The 21103-nt window shown below is 61.9% G+C and overlaps 2 protein-coding genes across 5 annotated transcripts; both read right to left on the bottom strand.

Annotated features, from left to right (window-relative positions):
- Positions 1-4906: 4906 nt before the first annotated feature.
- Positions 4907-11302, bottom strand: STMN4 (stathmin 4). 4 transcript variants are annotated; one of them, XM_087776002.1, is made up of 6 exons: positions 11182-11302; positions 7812-7869; positions 7322-7417; positions 6438-6643; positions 6061-6252; positions 4907-5107 (listed from the first exon to the last, which is right to left on the bottom strand). In XM_087776002.1, the coding sequence occupies exons 1-6, from the start codon at positions 11224-11226 to the stop codon at positions 5048-5050; spliced, it is 657 nt and encodes a 218-aa protein (XP_087632128.1). In that variant the 5' UTR covers positions 11227-11302; the 3' UTR covers positions 4907-5047. The 4 variants fall into 4 exon arrangements, with proteins under 4 accessions (XP_087632128.1, XP_087632127.1, XP_087632126.1 ...); XM_087776001.1 differs by having other exon boundaries at positions 6438-6646; XM_087776000.1 differs by lacking the exon at positions 4907-5107 and adding an exon at positions 5120-5557.
- A 4827-nt stretch (positions 11303-16129) lies between these two features.
- Positions 16130-21103, bottom strand: TRIM35 (tripartite motif containing 35). The gene is made up of 7 exons (XM_087775998.1): positions 20971-21103; positions 19681-20128; positions 18539-18634; positions 17954-18184; positions 17757-17779; positions 17189-17310; positions 16130-16865 (listed from the first exon to the last, which is right to left on the bottom strand). The coding sequence occupies exons 1-7, from the start codon at positions 21051-21053 to the stop codon at positions 16297-16299; spliced, it is 1572 nt and encodes a 523-aa protein (XP_087632124.1). The 5' UTR covers positions 21054-21103; the 3' UTR covers positions 16130-16296.

Here is a 21103-nt window from a genome sequence, read left to right on the forward strand (position 1 = left end):
GGCACTTGTCTCCCCCTGTGCAGGTCAGCAACGGAGCAGCACTTGTCATGTCTGCTCTGAAGGATGCCCAAGCATCCTCTGATGTTCAGGAGGTGCAACTCATAGCACAGGTCTTGCTTGGGCTGGGATTTAGGGCTGGGATTGCACCTGACTTTTCAAACAGGAGAGGTGGCATCAGGTGCAGAAGGTTTGTCCAGATCTCAGCCCTCAGAGTCTGGCATGTGCCATGAAATGTCTCCTTGGGAGGTTCCTTGAAGGCACCAAACCTTTGCTTTGTGCTTTCCCCTTGCATGTCCTGGTTGTGCCCACAGGATGGTGCTTCAGGAGAGGACTCTGACATGTAGTCAAGGAGCTGGTATCCATCGCCTCCTCTCCTGTGTTTGGTTTGGGATGCCCAGGTGCAAGCATCTGAGCTCCAACGTCTCACCCAGGCATGGGTGTCTTCTGCCATTTGAGACTCGTGGGCTGAGGCCGGCACATGGGATGGGCTGAGGCCGGCACATGGGATGGGCAGAGGTGACAGGGGACCCACAGGACACCAGGCTCTTGGGACCACGTGGGTAAGTCTGGGGGCATCTCGAATGGCTCTGCATGGTGAGATGAAGGTATTTGGTACCCCAGCAAGGCTAAGGACACCCTGAGTCTCATCACTGCAAGGCCCAAATCCAGCCAGAGGATGCCTGAGTTCCTCCCAGGGAGGAGAAATGGGGCCAGCATCTGCAAAAGCAGCTCTGCTGCAGAAAGGGACAGCTAAGCCTGGACTCCTGGGTGCTCATGCCCCATGGCTTGTAGTGGATGAGACATGGGGATACCTCCCCTGCCTCTCCCCCTGTATGGGGCTGACAACTCTGATGGCTTCCCCTGGAAGAAGGTGATGGTCCTGGTCCAGGCGTCTGCTGGGTACCAGGCTTTGGACAAGACACGGCAGTGTGGCTAAGCAAGAAACTAAATACGCCCCATCAAATGACCCTGTACACTCGGTGCTGCACTGGGGGAGGAAAGCGTGGCTGACCCCTTCTTCTGCTGTTCCCCTTCATGCTCAAACTAACCCCTACCTCGTTAATTTGGCTGACCCCATGGTAGTGCTGTCCAAAGTGATGCGGGGCAAGAAATTGTAGTGACAGAGCCTCATTGAGAGTGGCCACGAGGCAGACACCCCGCCGGGTCGCGTGCATTGCTGCACTAACCAGGCAGCCCTGCAGCCCCCTGCCCACATGGACATGCAATATTCCTGCCGCGGAGCAGCGGCTGGCTCTGGGTGCATCTTGCTGGGCGAAGAGCTACGTGACCTGGTGTTGTTTTGGCTCACAGCTATCCAAGAAGTTCTGAGAACAATTTCCATCTGATGTGTTAGGTCAATGCAACCTGTGAGATAATCAGGACTCGTATATACTGGAGATGGAGAAGGTTTATGAGGGCCACCAGCCCATGCTCCCACAGATCTCCAGTCCCATGGCTGGGAAAGGCACCTGAACTGAGACTGGAAAAAATGAAGAAAAGGTCTCCTGGAGTGATGGTCATCAAAAAAACCTTAGTGAGGGGTCCATGACCAGGGGGCTGGATCTTCAGACACCTTGGGGCGAGGAGAAAGAGCCAGGGAGGGAGAAGAACAGGGAAGTTAAACATTAGCTACTCTAAGACACAACACTGAAAACACTGGAAATGAGATTAAAACTTGATCAGTTTAGGGAAGGGGTTATCTGAGGTGGACCACTGTGTTGGGCAAAAAGCTGGATGCAGGAAGAAGATCCAGCTCACCTCTATCTCTACCCTAAGCCATCATCATCCCCCTCCTTGACAGCAATGGGAGAAAAATGAGCCTCTGAAGCCTTGCTGGAGCATTGCCCATGTTCATTAGGATTCGGGCCACGGAGCAGGATGATCTGAGATGCAGGTGGTGATGGGTGGAGTGGGTTTCTGCTCCAGGTGCCTGGAGAGAGTCGAGAGTTTTTAGGATGTGCATCCTGACACCATCTACATCACACTTTGCCTGGTTTTGACTCAGCCTGCTCCACTTTGGATGGCCTCCTCCAAACAGCTGCCTCCTGATGGTGTTGGTGCCATCAGCTGTGCCCCCGTCATCTTCTTACACTGCTGCCCCATTTTTCCCCTCGACACCCACTGGCTTCTCCCCAGGGAGAGCAGTGCTCTCCTGGCCCTGCCCGCTGTTTCTCTCCACAACGCTTCTGGTGCTTTTTAAGGCTTTTTGCAGGAAGGTCTTTTAGTCTTTCCCTATTTTCTTCACCCTCAGCCCAGCTTGGGTGCCCCTTTCCACTCTGTCATGGTGCCTGCATCCCTTCATGCCCATCAACGCACATGCTGTTGCGGGCTATGGCACAGAGTCCTAGGGCAGAACAATATATTTAAATATTCTTTGTTTATTCAAATACAATATACCTAACAGACCAGTATTTTATTTGCTGCAGGCTTACCCAGCTTCTATGAGTCTGCTGATGGTCAGCCTCAAGACTCCTGTTGCCATCATCGCTACTGGATGTATACATCTTGCCTTCTTCTTGAGCCTGTGGCTTCTCCTCCCTTCTTGGGTGTAACAAGCTCTCTGCTCTCCGCAGGTCCTCTCCCAGATGACTTTTGGGGGTTGCTAACTCATGTCCCACCAGTTCGTATGACCATGGTGGACTCTGCCACCTCAGCACTGACCCCATGTCCTTTTTCGCATGGTCCCTTTTGATATGGCCCCTTCACTGTTGCACCTGAGCGTGATGGGAACCCCTGAGCATGGCTGCTGTGTTCACAGGGAGCGCTGAAGCCCCTCCTGGGATTTGTCTTAATGTTGGCACTGAATCCCACACCCGCGGGACCACCAGCTCCTTGGTTGGACACCCATCTTCCAAGGCTTCTCAGGTTCAAGGAGGACCTCCTTAGCCCAGATCAGAGAGGACCAGGTCAGAGAGGACCTCCTTGGCGCAGGAGGAATGGACACTTGGCCCATCTGGGAGGCTGGTCCTAAATTTTGGTGCCATCACCTCTCTCAGGCTGAGCAAAGATGGGAGAGGAATTGGTACCGCTTTCTCCTTAGGGTTGGAGAAGATACCACCCGGCTCCTCTCCTGGCACTGAGGACATGACGTTTTCCTTTTGTCTGCTCCGTGCGTAGACCAATGGGTCATCTGGCCTCAGCGTAGACCTTGGTGTGTGCCCAGCTACCTCTGTGCTTCCTCGCCATGCCGGCCAACTCCTCTCCATCTCCCAGCACATGGCTGAGGTTTGGCTCCAGCTCCGTGCTCTGGGTCTGGGGTGGGTGCAGGCCTGGGTGCAAGGGGTTGATAGTGCTGGTGGGCCAAAGGAGCCCAAATCTGCTGCAGTCCCACCAGGCTGGGGTTGTTTGGGGCATAGGGGTAAAACAGACCCATCCCCCTGATGCACATGCTGCCTCCTACCCTAATTTCCCCCCCAGTCCTTTTCCCCTTCCCGGTGTAAGTGATACTGGGATGCCCCCCCCCAAAAAAAAAAACCACACACAAGGCACTGCACAGATCATGAGAAAACAAAAGAAATGCCAAGGCAGTTTATTTACAACCGTTGTATACAAAAAAAGGACAGCTCGTGCCACAGTTAGAACAGCCCCCTCCGTCTCCTTCGCCTGCCGCCCTCCCCCGTGCTCCCCTCCCCGGGCTGGTAGCCCCTGGGGCTCCGGAGTCCAGGCGAGCATCTCGTGGCACAAGAAGAGACACGGTTCCCTCCAGACCCAAATCAGTGCTTGGAAAGTCTTGTCTGGCCATAGTGGAGATCAAACCCTCTGTTAGCATCAGGGTTGGAGGCTGATGAGGTGCTAGGGCATTGCAGCACTGGGACCACTGCCACTCCTAACTGGGAGAGGAAGGGACATCCCCACCCGCTTCTCCCACTGGGAAGGATCTCACTTCAACCTCTCTGCTTCGCCCCTCCCTGGAGGCAAAGATCACCCAGGGGATTGCACAGCAGCTCCCACAAAGCATCTCCTGGGCTGGTCACGAGCTGTTGGTGGGGTCCCAAACTGGCTTTCCTCCTGCCCTGGTGTCACCAGGAGGTGCCATTGCTGTTCCCAGGGGCTCCCTATGGCCGTTGTCTTCTCCAGAGAGGCATCTCCATTCCACCTCTGGCTCTCCAGCCTGGGCTCCCCTGGCTCCTCTTTCCCTCTTGTTTTACCCCGTCCCTTCCATCACGGTTTCCACAGCCCTTCCCTGTTTTCCTCTCCTGCTTTCGCTCTCCACGGGGGTGATCTGCCTTTTCAAATAACCACCTCTAAAAGCTGATGGCTTTCCAGCTGCTCTAGCGCAGAAAAGGGGATTTCATCCAAGAGTTCCCACAGAGATGATCCTCAGGAGATTCTTACAAAAAACCAAGCAGCTCTTGGGAAAGTCACAGGGCTTTTCAATTTCACCCTTCAATAGGACCATCAGCATCTCCTAGAGCCAGATAAAGCCTTTGGAGCAAGCGGGCCTCACTCTCTGACCACCTCCAATGGGAGGGGTCTCTTCTCCCCCTTCCACAAAATGGTTCTGTAAGGTCTATGGTCAAATAACGCCCGCTTCGGGCAGGTGGCCCTGAGTCCAGGCAGGAAAAAGGGAGGGAGGGACACCAAGAGATGCCGCTACCCCTCGATGGAGTGGGATGGAGGAGAAGAAGGAAGCTGGAAGGATGCCCACCTGCCCGCCCTGCCTGCCCAGCACCAAATTAAAGTCACACACGACGCACATTCCCCCCCCTCTTCCCTCCCCACCCGCTCTGTCCCCCCCCGGCTTTTCCCCGGGGGGCCACCTCCTCCGCTTCGCCAGCCCTCGGCTGTCTCCTCCGGACCTGGTTGACGGGTGGCTCATGAGACTCACCAAGGAGGTGGGCATCCCAAAGCCAGCACCCTCCCGCCCACCCTCCCTCCTTTCTCCTCCCTCCCCACCCTCCCCGAAACGACTAGGATGGCTTCACTGGTCAACTCTTTACATTCACGAACAAAGAAAGCAGAGGAACGTCCACCCTTCCACCATCCAACCTTGCGCTGTGGCAGCCTCCGCCACCTCCCTGGAGCTGTCAGTCCAACCATGGTCTCTTTATCTGGAGGCTTCTTCCTTGAGCTCCTTGTTTTTCCTCACTTCTTCTGCGTGTTTGTCCTGTGGGAGGGGGGGTAGGAGGGAAGGGGGGGGGGGGACACGCGTTAGCTGGACGGACTTCGGGGTCCCCACGGGCGGGCCAGCGGCTTCGTAGGGGTTCGAAGGCACGAGGGCGTTTGCGAGGTTCATCCCCGGAGGGACACCACCGATGGGTCAACAGCATCCTCTCCTCCCCTGGGGTGTTTTAAGGACTGTGGAGGCACTCAGGGACAGATTGTCCTCGCCCTCTAGCTAGGAGGTAGACGTCAACCAGACGGGATGGACCGGGAGCCCCAAGGAGATGGGGTTAGCTCGGATTGTCCTTCATTATCTCGTGCTCTCTGCCTCTGACCCAAGGCTAGCTGAGGCGTTTGGAGAAGGGCACTGGGCGAGCTCCTTGCAGAAGGGATGTTTTGGAGGGAGCTGGAGGTGGTGAGGGTGGGACCTTCCGTGCTGAGGTTGGGAACAGACCTGCTTCGGGGAGAGAGAAGAGGTCTGCACAGGCTGGCAGGGTGGAAGCATCTCCTAGCATGGCAGCACGGACCCCTCCAGCTCTGCTGGGGAGCTGATGGCTCCACGGCCTCTGGGGAAGGGACCAGGGGAAGATCTACCACCCGGGAGGTGGAAAAATTGCCAACGGTGGGGCCAGGCCATCATGGTGGGACATGGGGAAAACAAAGGCTTTGCATGTCTGCAGATGAGCTATGGGTCCCAGCTCTCCACCCACCAACCGCTCATCAGCCTACGGACACGTCAGGCTCGGTGCGTCCCTGGGTAGGACCCCCCACCCCGGGTGGGACGCTGCGTTTGGGTGTTGCTGCACGGTGGGAGGGGAAGAGGGGTCCCCCCCCTTTGGTGGTGTCCCCAGGGGATAATGCCACCCCAAGAGCCATGCAGGGTGCCCGGGTGTCCTGTGACACCCTCCTGGACCGGTGTCCCAGCACATTCCCCCTCCCTCCTCGCCGGGCTCTCACCTTCTCCTGCAAGCGCTCCAGCATGGCCGCTAAATGGGCCTCGCGGTTCTCCTTGTTGGACTCCATCTTCTGCGCCAACTTCTCTTTGGCCATTTTGATGAAGTTGTTGTTCTCCTCAATGGCCTTCTGGATGACCTCCCGCTCGTGCTCCCGCTTCTCCGCCAGATGCTTCAGCAGCTCAGCCTCCTGGTACTGCATGGGCAAAGCGGACATGATGGCCACATGGACCATGGGTTCCTTACCCTCCTGGCCAAAACCATCCCCTCAGCAAGGTCCCCAAAGGTGGGTATGCCTTGCCGAGCACCCCAAGTGCAAGGTTGCGTGTCCCCATGGCATGTCCCCATGCTGCAGTGCCATGCACAATCTGCTGGACCTACCTTCCTCCTCTCCTCTGCCGCCTCCAGCTTCTTCTGGATCTCCTCCAGGGACGGGTCACGCCGCCGGGGCAGGGAGGCGTTGAACTCGGGGATGCCGTCAAATGATGGGGGCTTCAGGATGACCTCGAAGGACTGCCCCGAGGTCCGCTTGTTGAGCTCGATGACTTCCATGTCAGAGATGACGCACCAGGTGAGGTCTACCGTGTCTGCTGGGAGAGGGGCACGGGCTGACTGCTGGTGCGGGCGCATCCCACCCCTTCGGGCAAACCATCCCAGGGTCCCACACCTGCAGCCCACCCCCACACCACCACCTTCCCCGATCCCCACTGGTTTCACCCAAATCCTTGCACCCCGAATGCACCCCTGCGGTTCAGCCCCAATGTCATGGGTTGGGGTAGGGACTCCAAGACACCCATCAAGGGGGTTGAGCTGGGAATATTTGGGCGAGGTGAGAGGCTGGGCATCCCCCCGAGGGAGAGGCAAGCAAGCAGGGCAGCATTCAGCCCTGCCTCAGGGATGGGGAATGGGACCATGAAGCCTTTTTCTGGCTGCAGAGCCCCCCCCAGCTAACCAGGAGGAGCACCCCAAGGCTGAGCAACCCCCTCCGCTGCCGCTGTCGCCTCTGGCCCCGCTGACATGAATCAGTCTGAATCACCCGACACGGTCTGCCTTAAAATACCGAGCCCACGCCCCGCGCTTCGTGCAGCGGAGCTACAGCAGAGGGGGGCTGCCCGAGCCCCCCCAGTCCGGTACCCCCCGCAAACTGGGGAGCCACCTCTCTCGGTTTGAGGGTGACCCCACTCATGCCAAGGGGGGGTCTGCAGCCCCTCGCAGCCCCCACCATTCATGCACCCCTCGGCCATGAGTGGGCAGCAGGCTCCTACCTTCATACGTGTACGCCGGCTTGTTCAGGGGGTCCGAGAGGAAACAGGAGCAAAAGAGGGAGACGAGAGGCAGCTCCTTCATCTTCTCTTTGTAAGCTGGGAAGAGATGGTGGGATCGGGGTCAGAGGGGTGGGGGGGTCCTGCCAGGCATCTGCGTGCGGGGGAAGGGCTGGCACCGAAATTTGCCCAGATATTGCCAACAGGGTGATTTAGGTGGGGGAAGCAAGGTGTGCAAAGGGGAAACTGAGGCACACAGAGGCCGGGTGCTTTACTCATGGCCATATGGGTTACGTCTACCCTGGTGTCTTAACCCCATGCATGTCCCCTTGCCGTGAGCGTCCCAGGGCAGGGGTTAGCCCAGGGCAGAGCCATCCCCAAGGTGGTTTGGATGGGGCCCCACTCAAACTGGGGGTGCCAGGGCTGTGTTCACGGGCTTGGGTGAGCCATGCTGTCCCCTGTCCCCACGCGCGGCCCTCTGACGGTGCCGTACCAGCCAGAGTCATGGCGTGACAATCCTTGGGCGTCTGCAGCAAGAACGTTCCTGGGACCTGGAGGAGGAAAGAGCCGGGGTCAGTGTGGGGTGTCCCAGGGGCTGGGGGCGTCACCCAGCCCTGCCCACCCATGCCTGCCCATTGCGGGGTGTCCTGGGGCTGGGGACATCGCCCAGCCCTGCCTGTCCCAGTGGGCAGTGGGACAGCTGCCCACAGACGGCCTTGGGTGCATGCTGGGGGGGCTGTGGTGGGCACATGCTGGTGTGGTGTGACGGGGATGCACTGGTGTGATGGGGATGCACTGGTGAGGTGGGCACACGCTGGTGTGGTGTGACAGGGATGCACTGGTGTGATGGGGATGCACTGGTGAGGTGGGCACATGCTGGTGTGGTGTGATGGGAATGCACTGGTGAGGTGGGCACACGCTGGTGCGGTGTGATGGGGATGCACTGGTGAGATGGGGATGCACTGGTGAGGTGGGCACATGCTGGTGTGGTGTGATGGGCATGCACTGGTGAAATGGGGATGCACTGGTGAGATGGGGATGCACTGGTGAGGTGGGCACATGCTGGTGTGGTGTGATGGGGATGCACTGGTGTGATGGGCACACGCTGGTGTGGTGTGATGGGAATGCACTGGTGTGATGGGGATGCACTGGTGAGGTGGGCACACGCTAGTGCGGTGTGATGGGGATGCACTGGTGAAATGGGGATGCACTAGTGAGGTGGGCACACACTGGTGTGGTGTGATGGGGATGCACTGGTGAGGTGGGCACACGCTGGTGTGGTGTGATGGGGATGGACTGGTGAAATGGGGATGGACTGGTGAGGTGGGCACATGCTGGTGTGGTGTGATGGGGATGCACTGGTGTGGTGTGATGGGGATGCACTGCTGAGGTGGGCACATGCTGGTGTGGTGTGATGAGGATGCACTGGTGTGATGGGGATGCACTGGTGCGGTGTGACGGGTACGTGCTGTTGGGATGGGCACCCACTGGTGGGATGGGCACCCACTGGTGGGATGGGCACCCACTGGGACGACGGCAGCAGCCCGGCACACGCAGCCCTTCCTCGCGCCGGGCTGCCCAACTCCTGCACGACCCGCACGTGTGCACGCGTGTGCCAGGAGCAGCGCGCAGGCGCGCGCACACCCCACAGACCAGTGCGACCGCTTTGCAGAGCCTCTGCTGGGACCCAAGGCCACCCCTGCTGCCGTCCCCACTTGTGTCTGGAGAGCCCCAGGCCCCAGGCAGAGGGGCTGAGGCACCGGGCCCCCCCCACCCCCGGGGTGCAGAGCCCCGGGGCGAGCGCAGGACCTGCCGTGGGGCGGCAACACCCAGGGACGCATTAAAACCCAGGGGAGCCGGCGCCATCCCCCTTTCCCAGGGTTTTGGGGACACAAATGGGGTGGCGGTGGCATCGGAGGGGTTTCCCGGTGGAAGTGCCCTTCCCGGCTGTGCCAAAGTTGGGGCTGAGTTTGGGTTTTGGAATTATTCATGGGTTTTGTTTCTAAGGGGGGGGGGGGGGGGAAATCTTTCTTTAAAATGCTTAAATCCTTGCAGCCCCCCAGGAAAGCGGCAAACCCCCTCCGTGGGCATCCCGGGCACTGCCAGCTCCCGACCCAGCTCCATCTGGGGGGTTCCTGAGAAATCCCAACATCTCATCCCCCATCCCGCTGGGATCTGAGATGGGGATCACACAAATAACCTGCCCGCAGCTGCCGGGGTGGGGAGGAACAGGGACAAAATGGGGGGACACCCTGCCGGGGACACCTTCCCTGGGGATGCTCCCCTCTTTTTGGTGACCCCCAGAGCCAGGGCTGGGGGGGTTTGGGGGTTACCCAGGGCCGTACCCATGGTGCCAAGGCAGGGTGGGGATGCTCTGATGGCTCATGTGCCGACACCAGGCTGTGCCTGGAGCTCTGACAGCCCGGCTGGGAGCTGCCTGCCTGCAAGCAGGCAGCTGAAAACATTATTCTTGCTCGTCCCTCCCCGCCCCTTGCGTTACCACCCCAAATCCTTATTTTCCTTGGGATTGTGGGAGGATCTGGCTGGATTTCATGCTACAGAAACCCTTCTCCCAGACCTCCTGTGGCGTTCACGCCCTGGCTGGAGGGTAAAATGCAGAGATCGCCCATCAGACCCAAACCAGGGAGGACGACAGGGTCCATCCCCAGGGATGTTGCCAGCCCCACTCCTCCTCGCTGGATGAAGATGCCGGTCAAGGTATTTGGAGGCTCCTCCAAGAGGGAAACCCCTCCCTGCTGAGCTCCCTTCCCTCTCTGCTTCTCGGTGCCCCCCGACCAGCGCGCCCAGCCCCAGGGGAGCGGGGTGCGGTCGGGGCCCCGCTGCTGCTGTCACCCCCAAACCGAAAGCTCGCTCAGCCCCCCAGCGTGGGAGCGATCCCGCTCCCGCCGAGGCGCACGTGGCGGGGAGGGGGCCCGATCCTTCCCAAAAGGCTGCAGCCAGGTTTCACACCCTGATGGCCGCTGCAGATCCCCTGAGATGCTGGGGACCCCCCCCCAAAACTCCCATCCCCTTCCCTAGAAGAAGCCCCCAGCGATGGAGGGGGAATGGGGGGGGGGGCTCCCCGCTCCCTCCCTTGAAGCTTAGCCAAGCCATGGATGCTTCCCCCCCTTTCTCCGGGGGAGAGGCAGGATGGCAGCCGCCTCCTTCTCTTTGCCCCCCTCCCTGGAATAAATATTTCAGCGCCTGCTGAGAGCAGGTCACCTCCGCCAGCATCTTGCCACCATCAATAATTCAGGCTGGCCCTGCCCTCCTCCGGCCCCCCCACATTTGCGGGGCTCCAAGCGAGGACACGCACCCAACCCGCCCCCCAGGGGGTCCTGAGGATGCTGGGGGGTGCTGGTCCCCCCTTCTGAGGGTGCTGGGGCGAGGAGGAGGATGCTGAGCCCCATCCCCGCAGCGTGGGCGTGGGCTGCCCCCCCCCCGTGGCAGGGCAGGATGAGGCCGTGGTGCGGAGCCAGGGAGGTAGAAAGGGGGTGCGGGGGGGGGTCTCCAGCAGCCTGAGCTCGGGGGGGGGGGTGCAGACCCCCCGGCTCATTCCTGCTTCCAGGCGCATGGAAAAAGCCCCGCCGATGGGGGGGCTCACCCCAAAAAAGGGGGGGGGGGGGGGCCGCGGGGGCGGGCTGGGGGCTGCGAGGAAGATGCTGATGGGGAGGGGGACCAAGAGGGCTGTCGCGACCAGAAAGCGACATCCGAGGACCCCCGGCAAAAATCCCCCAACCCCTCCCCCCAAAAAAAGAAACTTTTCAACCCTTCGCCTTCCAACCCCCCCCCCAAAAAAAAAAAAACAACAAACCAAGGACCCCCCAAAAAAGCCCCAAGGACCCCCCCCCCCAGGTACTCACCCACCGCCGGTGCTTGGGCTGCTGCTCCGCGCTCCCCGGGCTCATTTAACGCGGGAGCGGGGGGCTGCGCGGAGCATCGCAGCCGGGGCCCCCCCGCGCCCCCATGACATCACCTCCCCGCTCAGCCATTGGCGCAGCCGCGCCGCCTCCCCGGATTGGTCCGGAGGCTGTGCGAACCGGGGAGCAGCCCGGTGACATCACGCCGAGGAGCTATTTTCGGGGGGGGGGGAAGAAAAAAAAGGAAAAAAAAAGGAAAAAAGGAAAAAAAAAAGAAAAAAGAAAAAAGAAAAAGGAAAAAGGAAAAAAGAAAAAGAAAAAAGAAAAAGAAAAAAGAAAAAAAAAGAAAAAGAAAAAAGAAAAAGAAAAAAAGAAAAAAGAAAAAAAGGGGAATTTAAAAAAATGTATATTTAAAAAGGGGAAAAAATGATAAAAGCAAGGGGAGGCAGGAGGAGAAGGGGGGTGGGGGCGAGGGGCCGGATTCGGCCCGAAAATGGGGGTTTGGGGTTTGTTTTTTTTTAGGGGGGGTGGATTGAAAAGGCTGAGCCCATGGTGGGAAGGGAGCTTGGGCTCTCTGCAGGAGCGGGACAAAGCTGGAGGGTGACAAAGTGACAAAGGAGGGGACTGGGAGGGTTTAACGGGGTGGCGTCTCCGGTAGGGCCCAAGCACCCCGCTGCCCTGGACCCCCCGCCGGCGCGGGCTAGCGGCTGTCCCCTCCGTCCTCCCAGGGCCAGGACGCGGCCAAGCCCGCCGTGCCCCGTCCCCAGCCCCGAAGGGACGCCAGGCCTCCTTATCCTCCTACAAACTGGGCGACGGGAGCTCGGAAAGGCCGAGTCCCAGATCCCGAAACTATTTTGGGGCGATGCCGCCGTGGATGCCGGGGCGAGCGGAGGTCCCCGGGGAGCCCCGGCAGAGCTGGGACATCTCTTAGGGCCGTGTCCTTCCCCTAAACTGACTCTCCTTCCCCCAGATATGCTTCGCTCTGGCCTATTTATCACCGACGGCTCCGTCTGACGGCGGTCACAAGCCCGGCACCTCTGGGGACCCGCGCGGGTATATTTAGGCAGCGGCCTGCTCCGTTATGCAATGAGCATCAGGGCGGCCGCGGGGAGGTGGTTCCCCCTGGGAAACGAATGTAGGGTGGCTTTGCAAAGCCCACGGCCTCGGGATATGGGGAAGGACAGGGTGACCCAGCTGGAAATGGGGGTGACATCACCTGTGTGACACCGCAGCTCAGCCCTTTAGGTCATGGTGGGGCAGCTGTAACGCGGCCCGCTCTGGCACATCGCCTCCCCATGAAAGGGTCCTTTAATTCTTGGGTGATGAGCGAGCTCCGCGCCGCAGCCCCCCCCGGCTCGGCAGGGTTTGGGTGCGTGGGTGCCGTGGGCAGGGTGCCCGCGGGACGGGCGAGGAGCTGCAGAGGGACCGGAGCACGGCCCTGAGACAGAGGGGGCCGAGGGGAGGAAAGAGTTGAGGGACAGCAGCCAACTGGGGGACAAAGAGCCGTTGTGGGGGCCCACGTGGCCGCGGGACGGTCCCTGTTGCGGCTGGCACCGGGATGCACGGCACCCCGTGGCGGGGGGCTCTGCTCAAATGCTCCTTTGAGGTCCCCATGGTCCGGGCTCGGGGCACAAACCCCTCCTCGCCACCCCGCGTTGGTGGCCGCGGTTTGGCTGCGTGGCTGGCTGGGGTTGCTGGAGCCCGGGGAGATGCTGGGACCCCTGGGGGCGGGGGGTCACGTCTTGAGGTGCCTCCTTGCCCCCCAGCTCCACAGGACCAGCGGTTGGGGGGATGGAGCTCCTGGAGCCCCTGGGCAAGACTGTGGCTCTGGGGACGCTCAGTGGCCACCGTCCCTAAGGGCTGCCACCCTCCGCCCTGCAAAGCCTCCTGGCTGCTCCGACGCTGGGAACTGGTTTTCTCCAGCAGCGTGTGCTGGTCTAAACGAAACGAGGCACAGAAAAAGGAGGCCAAGGAGATTTGGGTGCACCCAGGGTGACGGGGACTGCAGGCTGCCATGGGCCACCCCTTCCCCATCCACACCGTCCCTACCAAACCCTCCCCGGGGCGTTAGCCTGGCGTGGGACCGTCCCCAGCTCCCGGGTGGGACACGGTAGGGGGTGGCTGGAGGAGACGCTGGCCGTGGAGCCAGGCTGATGCTGGGGAGGAAAGAGCCACGGCAGCGAAACGAGGCCACGGGAGGCGAAGGGTTTCCCTCTTCCCATGGCTGCAGCCTGCTGCCTTAGGGAAACTTGCTCAGCATCCCAGTGCCAGCACCCAAACCATTCCCGGGCAGGGGCTGAGGGACTGGGAGAGATGCGGGAAACCTTTCGCCGTGGGACCCATTGGCAGCCTGCGGCCCGACGGGGCTGGAGGAGGAGGACGGCCGTGTGGGAAGGTCCGACTGTCCCGGGATGGCCCTCGGCTGAGAGCAGGGGAGACCCTGAGGATGGGGTGAGCATCTACGGCGTCTCCCCAAACCCTTCCCGTCCTCCGGCCGTGCCGGGGGGGGGGATGCAGAGCCCATGTCCAGCCCCGCAGCCTCCTCGATTCCTCTCCCAGGACCGCTCCAAGGTCCCCCCAAAGGTTCGGTACCCACAGATCCTTCAGGAAGACCCACAGGTTTGGCTCCTCCGTATCCCAGAGGATTCCTGACCCTGGGAAGAGGCGGAGGAGCAACCAGCAGATCCCGGCCAGGGCACAGGCTTAGCCTCAACCCGCCTGCCCCAGCGCTGGGGACCGAGGTGCAGGATGAGTCCCCAGGCCTCGGCATCCTCGGGGCTGCTGTGCACACCCCGGGAAACCTCCTTTTTTCTTTTTTTTTTTTAGGGGGGTCCCCCCTTGCCCCCCACCCCTCCGGGATGCTCCGTGCCCCGGCGCTGGCTGGTACCCGGGGTGAGGGAGGGCTGGGGAGGGGCGGGGAAAAGGTGCTGTCCTCCCTCGGATTGGGTAGAAATTACATCATCGCCGGGCTGCGAGCCAATGGGAGAGCCGCCTGCTTCTCCGAAATATCGCCCCTCCTTATAAATGGGGGGGATGCTGGGGAGGGGGGGGTCAGTAGAGCCTGATGGGGAGGGGGCTTCACTGCAGCAGCCCCAGCCCTTCCCCACCCAGGTACCGGGAGCCCCACTCGCCCCCCACGCCCACCCGTGACCCAGCGGTGCCCACCCACAGCACTGGGATGGATGGGGATCCCGGGCACCCCGCAGGAGCAGGGCCCATCGCTCCCCCTCCTGCCACGAGCAGCCAAAAATCAGGCTACCCTAATAATAATAGTAATAATAACAATAGTAATGATAATAATAATAATAGTAATGATAATAATAATAAAGGAGGTGCTTCTAATTGCTGCGAGGAGGAAGGTCTGAGCTCGGAAAAGGTCCTGCAAGTAACGGGCGCGTCCCAGGCGGGATCTCAGGCGTCGGGGAAGGATGCGATGGCCGCAGAGGAGGGTCCCACGGAAAACCCGCCTGCTCCTCCCCGGAGCTTTCCCCAGATTTGTCCTCCAGCGCGGGATGTGCGAGCGAACGGTCAGCCCCGGGGAGATACCACCCATGGGCGCAGGCTGGGTGCTGTCTCCCGGGCCAGCTCCGGAGGGGAGGTCTGTGTCAGTGGGAGGAACAGCTTCGCTGCCTTGGTTTCCACTTAAAGCCATTTCTCTGCCTCCGTGGGAATGAAATTAAGCTCAGGGGAAGATGCAGGTACCATTTATTACCCTAAAAACCGCAGAGTCTTAGAGAGCCAACCAGTTCATTAATTCATATTGTTTTCCTGCAAACCAATTTTTCACCGAATGATTCAGACAAAAAGACAAAACATTTCAGTTTCGCCACCCGAAGCGATGCCTCATTTCACTTTTTATTGCCATTTTTACGCCAGGCACCTGCGCTGGCGGCCGCGGGAGGGAAATGCTCCCTTTGGACCTGACAAAGAAACGCATCCTTCTGCTCCGGCCCCGGCAGCCCAAAGAGCTTCCCTGGCTTTTTATTGTTCCCAAATAACGCCTCGCTTGTGCCTAAAGTGGCTGCGGGATGCCCAAATTTCCAGGCAGCGCCAGTTTTTGGGGGGTGATGGGCAGCGTCGGGATACGGCGCGGGGAGGGAGATGGGATGCTCGTGTTGATTTTCCTCCTTTCCCCGTATCCAGGGATGCTCGGTTGGAAAGAGATAACGTCAGCCGACGTCAGGAAGGCGGAGGACCCCCGGGGTCGCCCCCGCACCGCACGCCTCCAACATCTCCCTTTTGTTTTTCCACCACCAGCTCTTGTTCCTAAGGAGCATCCTATGCAAATGGTGAGAAACCATGGAAACCACCCGTTAATATCAGCATCCTGGCAGCGAGGTCCCGGCCGGCCGGGCTGCGCCAGGCAGCGAGGGCAGCACGGCCCGCCACCCACCCTCCCTTTCCCCAGGGCATCACCTTTAAACCCCAAGTGCTCACCGGGGTGGAAGAAGAAGCCTTTTTGGCAGGATTAATATCGGGCCAGACCCAGCCCGGGGTTGCAGACGGTGGTTTTTTTGTCTCCGCCCCCCATCCCACCTCTGAGCCTCCTCCACCTCCAAACACCAACCGCACGTCATCACCTGACTCCCAGAGCTGGGGATTTATAGAAAAGCCCCTCAGAGGGGTAAAGCCACAGGGAGAAGGGTCGGAGGAGATGGGTCGTTCCTCTCAAGGACGTCCCCATCGATGGGGTTTCTTGTAGAGGGGAAACACACGCTCCTGCCTGCGTCCAGCCAAGCCCTGCGGGATTTCCCGTCCCCGAGGCGCTGGGGCGAGGGCCACCGGCCCCTGCTTCACCCACAGCAGGGAGACTTGGAGCCCCGCAAGCTGCGACGCTTGTACAAGCTCGGAAAGCCCCCAGATGGTTTAATTTACTATTTTAGATACCCGAGACCTTCCCAGCTTTGATCAGTGATGGAGAGGGGCAGGAAAAGAGCTGGGGCGATTTGGGCACAGAGCCATACCAGAAGAGCAGTGTTTATTCATGATAAAAAAAGAGGCAGTGCATACATGAAAAAAAAAGAAAAGGGAGGGGGGAAAGAATTTAAGGAAAGCTGAAGAAGCATCTGGAGAACCCCAAATGCAGGTAGAGGCAGCGGCGGCAGGAGATGGTGGCCACTAGACCGGGACATCCTCGTGGACACGGACCCGGAGGGGACAAATGCGGAGCGCCTCAGGCAGCGCGCCCAGCGGCGTGGCCCCCACGTAGAAATAGGGGAAGACGGTGCCGCCGAAATTCTCGTGGAAGGTGTAGATGTGGGTCTTGCAGTCGGCGTTGTAGAAGGAGAGTTCCCCTTCGTCACAGTCCAGCTCCACCCGGATCCGTCTCAGGTCGCCCAGTGCCACCTCCGAACGCGCCGTGTTGGATGCTCGGCACATCTCGCCATCCTTCCCGAGCAGGCGGTAGATATACCAGAAACCGGAGCGAGCATCGTGGTGGAAGGTCCACTGGGTGCCACCGCGTGGCCGGGCCACCCCCACCCGCCAGTTCATGATGCCACCCAGGTCCACCTCCCAGGTGTGGAAGCCAGTGGAGAAGCCCTGGGAGCCCAGGATGCAGGGGGCCAAGGTGAAGCGCTCAGGGTTCTTCTCCACCAGCAGCTCGTAGCCCCCGTTGGTGACGCTGGTGAGGTCCTCAGACACCGAGAGGCAGCCCGCTGCAGAGTTGGGGTCGAAGCTGAAGGGGACTGGGGCGGGGATATGCATGTTAGGAGCCTGGAGTAATGCAGGGCTGAGCTTATGGGGGTCCACAGCCCTGCAGGTATCCATCCATCCACCCATCCATCCTTTCCTAACCCAGCTCACCATGGAGAAACGCACCCTCCAGGCCTTCCCTTTTGGGGTGCAAGTGCCCCAGAGCACCCTTTACGCTCTCCAACCCCCTTCCCCAGGCCCATCAGCCGCAGGCATGGCTGTTCCATGCTCCTTCTCTCCACCCCTGGGGTTGCCTCACGCAAAGGCTGCTTTAGCCCTGGGACAGCCACCCTTTGGGGGGCACCCAGCCCCTCACCTACGGTGATGATGTCCAGCATCTTCTTCCACACGTTGTATTGCAGCGAGCCCAGATACTTGGCGACATCAAGGAGCATCCCTGAGGCCACGGCCTCCGGCTCCTCGGCCGTGCAGGCGATCCTGGAGACGGGGCAGGGATGGAGGAAGGGACCGGGCTGTGTCTCCTTGCACCCTGTGTTTTGGCAGGGGCTTCCCCACCAGCACCCTGCATCTCCCAAACCTTGCCCTCACCCCAGGAGGGTGGTGAATGACCCCAGGAGGGTCCCAGCACCAAATCCCCCCCCCGAATATCAGGGTTTTAAAGCTCCTCCTAAGAAAGACCTGCAATGCTGCCTGCGTGCCCCCCCATCCTGCCCAGAGGCACCCAGGGGTGCTGCCTGCCCTTAGGGACCCCCCCAGCACTTTCTTCTGCCGGAGCACCCAGACCCGGAGGGGAGACGTGGGTACGGGAACTCGCTCGGGGCAGAGACCTCGCTCTGGAGCCAGGCGGGAGACCCCGTTCGGACCCCAGGGAGGTGTCACCCCTGTGTCACCGGGCAGGGGACACGGCGGGAACCGGGACTTACCTACGCTTGCGGTTCTTGTGGGTCTGAAAGAGAAGGAGACGCTGGACATCAGCCCCCCACTTGTAAGGGGTCACGGGGGCTTGCAAACACCCAAAGGATCACCCAGCACCCCGCTCGCACCCCGGCAGAGGCAGGAGGGTGCCACGGCGAGGGTGACACCCCGCGGGGCACGGGGCAGCACCCCGGCAGGGTTTTACCATGAGGAACGTGTAGTCATCCTCCTTGAGGTCCGCCTGGAGCTGGCGGGTTTCGTTGAGCAGGGCCTGGCTCTCCTTGGCCAACCGCTTCATCTTGCCCTCGATGAGGCTGTGCTTGCGCCGCGTCTCCTCCTGCAGCTGGGCCAGCAGCGCCTTCTCCTCGCCCCGCAGGAACTCGTGCAGCTTCTCAAACTCCCTCCTGATCCGCTCCTCCAGCCGCGTCGCCTCCACCTGCCCCGCATGGGGACGTCACCACCTCCCTTCGGAGCCCCCACCTCCCCTGGGCTCCCCCCAGAAACGCTCCTCCGGAGCCCTCCAACCAGCTCCAGCGCTCAGGGACTCGCTGAGCTCCCACCGAGACCACGCCACCCTCCCAAAATCAATGGCCCTGCTGCCACGGCAGGCCCAGCCCCAGCACCCCAGTCCCCAATTCCCAATCCCTCCTCCCTCAGGGATGGAGCAGCCCAGGATGGGCGCAATGCTCCCACCCCACAGCCAGCCGCATTTCCACCCGGGGCACGTACATACGTGTGCACACATGTCAGGATCAGGCCCATCGCCTCCCTGCCAGGAGGGACCACGCACCTGGTTGTGTTTGGAGATGGATTCGTAGGAGCGATGCACGGCCCCAAAATCCGTCACCTTATCCCGCAGGGAGGTCTCCATGTTCTTCAGCTTGGCCTGCGGGGAGGAGACGCCTTCAGGACCCTCGCAAACCTACGCCCGGGGTTTCCAACGCGGAAAGACAAGAGCCCCAAACCCAGTAGGACGAGGTTAAGCAGGATCCTTGCTCAATCCACCCTTTACCCTGCTGTGGCCGAGGTCTGCCGGCGCTGCATGGGGTCAGCTCCGCGCGGGGCTGTGCAAACACGCTGCCCCGAAGCAGCGAGGCAGAGGAGCTTTGCTCCGTGGCGAATCCTCCCCCCTGTTTTTAAGCCCTTCTACTGAGGCACCGTCAAGTCCCGGCCTGTCCCGGAGCTGCAGGCAGCCACTGCCCCGCTCCCAGGGAGGCTCGGTCCCACCGGCAGCCCGCCAAGCCTTGTGAAACAGCAGCCCCACGGCCGCCCCGCGACATTTGAAATCTGGCTCGTCCCTGCAGGCTGAGTCAGGACAGCAGCGGCTGCTTTCCCGGCCGGGAAACACGGCAGGTCCTGGCACGATGCCCGGCTGCTGGCCGGAGCCTGTCTCTTCCTCCTCCTCGTCCCGGTGCAGCCATGGCCCATCCTGCCCCGCAGGGCTCAGGGCTGCCTCCCCATCGCGCATCCCTCCCCGGCTGGCGGAATTGTGCAACCCTCATCCCAAACACACTCCCAGCCCCGAAGCGCTGCTGCAAAAACCAGCGTGGCCGGATCCAGCCAAGCCCAGCAGAGGATGAAGGAGCCAAGGAAACGCGGGGACCGGGCCAAACCCCTGGGAGCATCGCCCCGCTCCCCTTTACCGCGGGGCAAACGGCTGTGTCCCGGGGGACGGGGTGGCACCGGGTAATTATTAGGCAGGGAGAGCGTCGGGCAGCGATGCGGCAGGGGCACTCCCGCGGGGATCCACCCTCGCAGCGTGGCCGCTTCGCCTTTCATCCCGGCACGCCGGCGGGTACAACCACACCACGCACGAGCCAAAGCCGTGCGCTGGCAAGTTCACGGTAGGGCGTGCGCGGGCTGCACCCCTCCAGGTGTAGGGGTGCCTCTCCGTGCCATCGGTCCCCCCCCTTTTCCCGAAGCATCCCTCACCCTGAAATCCGCCGCCGTCTCTTGCACCGGTCGCATCTTGTGCCCTTCGTGCTGCTTGGAGCTCTGGCAGATGAAGCAGGTCAACTCCTTGTCCTCCAGGCAGAAGAGCTTGGCTTCCTCATGATGCAGGGGGCAGAGGACGGCCGCCTGGCCCTGCCGCTGCCCTTCCTCCTTGAGGATCTTCTCCACCAGGTTGTTGAGCGTGTGGTTGATGCGAAGGTCGTCGAAGGAGGAGGTTTCCTTGCAGACGGGGCAGACGTGCTGCCGGTGCTCCCAGGAACGACTCACGCAGCCCTTGCAGAAGTTGTGGCCGCAACAAAGCGTCACGGCTTCCCGGAAGGGTTCGTAGCAGATGGGGCACAGCAACTCCTCTTTGAAGGTGGCCGTGGAGGACGAGGCCAAGGCCGCCGAGGTGCTGGCCGAGGGGCTGGCTCCCTTCTCCATGGGGCTGGGGAGAGAGGGGGTGGATGGAGGGAGGCCGGAGCGGGGTTTTCCAGAGCCCCGGCTGGAAAACCAGTCCCGTTCCTGATGCAACCGGTTTCCTGCCGGTGACTCACCCCGCAGCTCCCGCCTGAGTGACACCGCCCCGGGCCACTGGTAGCCGCCAAGGGCGGGCAGGCTCCGGCCACCGCACCGGGATGGGGCCGGGGGCGACCGGACCCTGCGCGGGGCTCGCCCTGCTCCCGGCCCCCAGCCCCGCTGCCCGGAGCCCGGTGCTCTCCCCCGCTGCCCGGACCAGGACCTTCACCCCCGCTGCCCGGACCCTCACCGCCGGGGCAGCCCCGGTGCCCGGACCGGGACCCTCATCCCCGCTGCCCGGACCCTCACCCCCGCTGCCCGGACCCCCACCCCCGGGGCTGCCCCGGTGCCCGGGCACTCTCACCCCCAGTACCCGGACCGGGACCCCCACCCCCGGGGCTTGGACCGGGACCCCCACCCCCGGGGCTGTCCCGGTGCCCGGACCTTCACCCCCGGTGCCCGGACCGGGACCCCCACGCCTGGGGCTTGGACAGGGACCCCCACCCCCGGGGCAGCCCCGGTCCCCGTCCTCGGCCCCTCACCCCTGGTACCCGTCCCGGACCCCCACCGCCGGGGCAGCCCCGGTGCCCGGACCGGGACCCTCACCCCCAGTGCTCTCCCCCGGTGCCCGCCCCCCCCCCCCCCGGTGCCGGCCCCCCAGCCCCCGTGGCAGCCCCGGTGCCCGGCCCCCGCCGCTCCCCGTACACGAGAGGTGCCCAGCGCCGTGCACCCGGGTCCCGGACTCGGGGCGGGGGGGGGATCGGTTCGTACCTCGCCGAGGCCGAGTGGCAGCGCTTGCAGCGGCCCCTCCGCCGCGACGGGCGGTGGGAGGCCCGGGCGGGCGCCGGCAGCATCCCGGGGCCGCGGCTGGGCCGGGGCCGGCGGCGGTCAGGGCGCCCGGAGG

Source organism: Nipponia nippon, unplaced genomic scaffold (genome assembly GCF_047370975.1).
Source record: "Nipponia nippon isolate SJK-2023a ecotype South Korea unplaced genomic scaffold, ASM4737097v1 scaffold_4, whole genome shotgun sequence".
NCBI classification, from domain to species: Eukaryota; Metazoa; Chordata; class Aves; order Pelecaniformes; family Threskiornithidae; genus Nipponia; species Nipponia nippon.

Coding starts and splice junctions, on each gene's coding strand:
- STMN4 (XM_087775999.1), bottom strand. CDS start 11,226: ATGAGCCCGGGGAGCGCGGAGCAGCAGCCCAAGCACCGGCGGTGG. Junction 7,870..11,181: donor AGCCCAAGCACCGGCGGTGG/GTGAGTACCTGG, acceptor TTCCTCCTCCAG/GTCCCAGGAACGTTCTTGCT. Junction 5,558..6,060: donor TGGAGCGCTTGCAGGAGAAG/GTGAGAGCCCGG, acceptor TCCCCGAAGCAG/GTCTGTTCCCAACCTCAGCA.
- TRIM35 (XM_087775998.1), bottom strand. CDS start 21,053: ATGCTGCCGGCGCCCGCCCGGGCCTCCCACCGCCCGTCGCGGCGGAGG. Junction 18,185..18,538: donor CCATCTCCAAACACAACCAG/GTGCGTGGTCCC, acceptor CATGCGGGGCAG/GTGGAGGCGACGCGGCTGGA. Junction 17,311..17,756: donor CACAAGAACCGCAAGCGTAG/GTAAGTCCCGGT, acceptor CCCCGTCTCCAG/GATCGCCTGCACGGCCGAGG.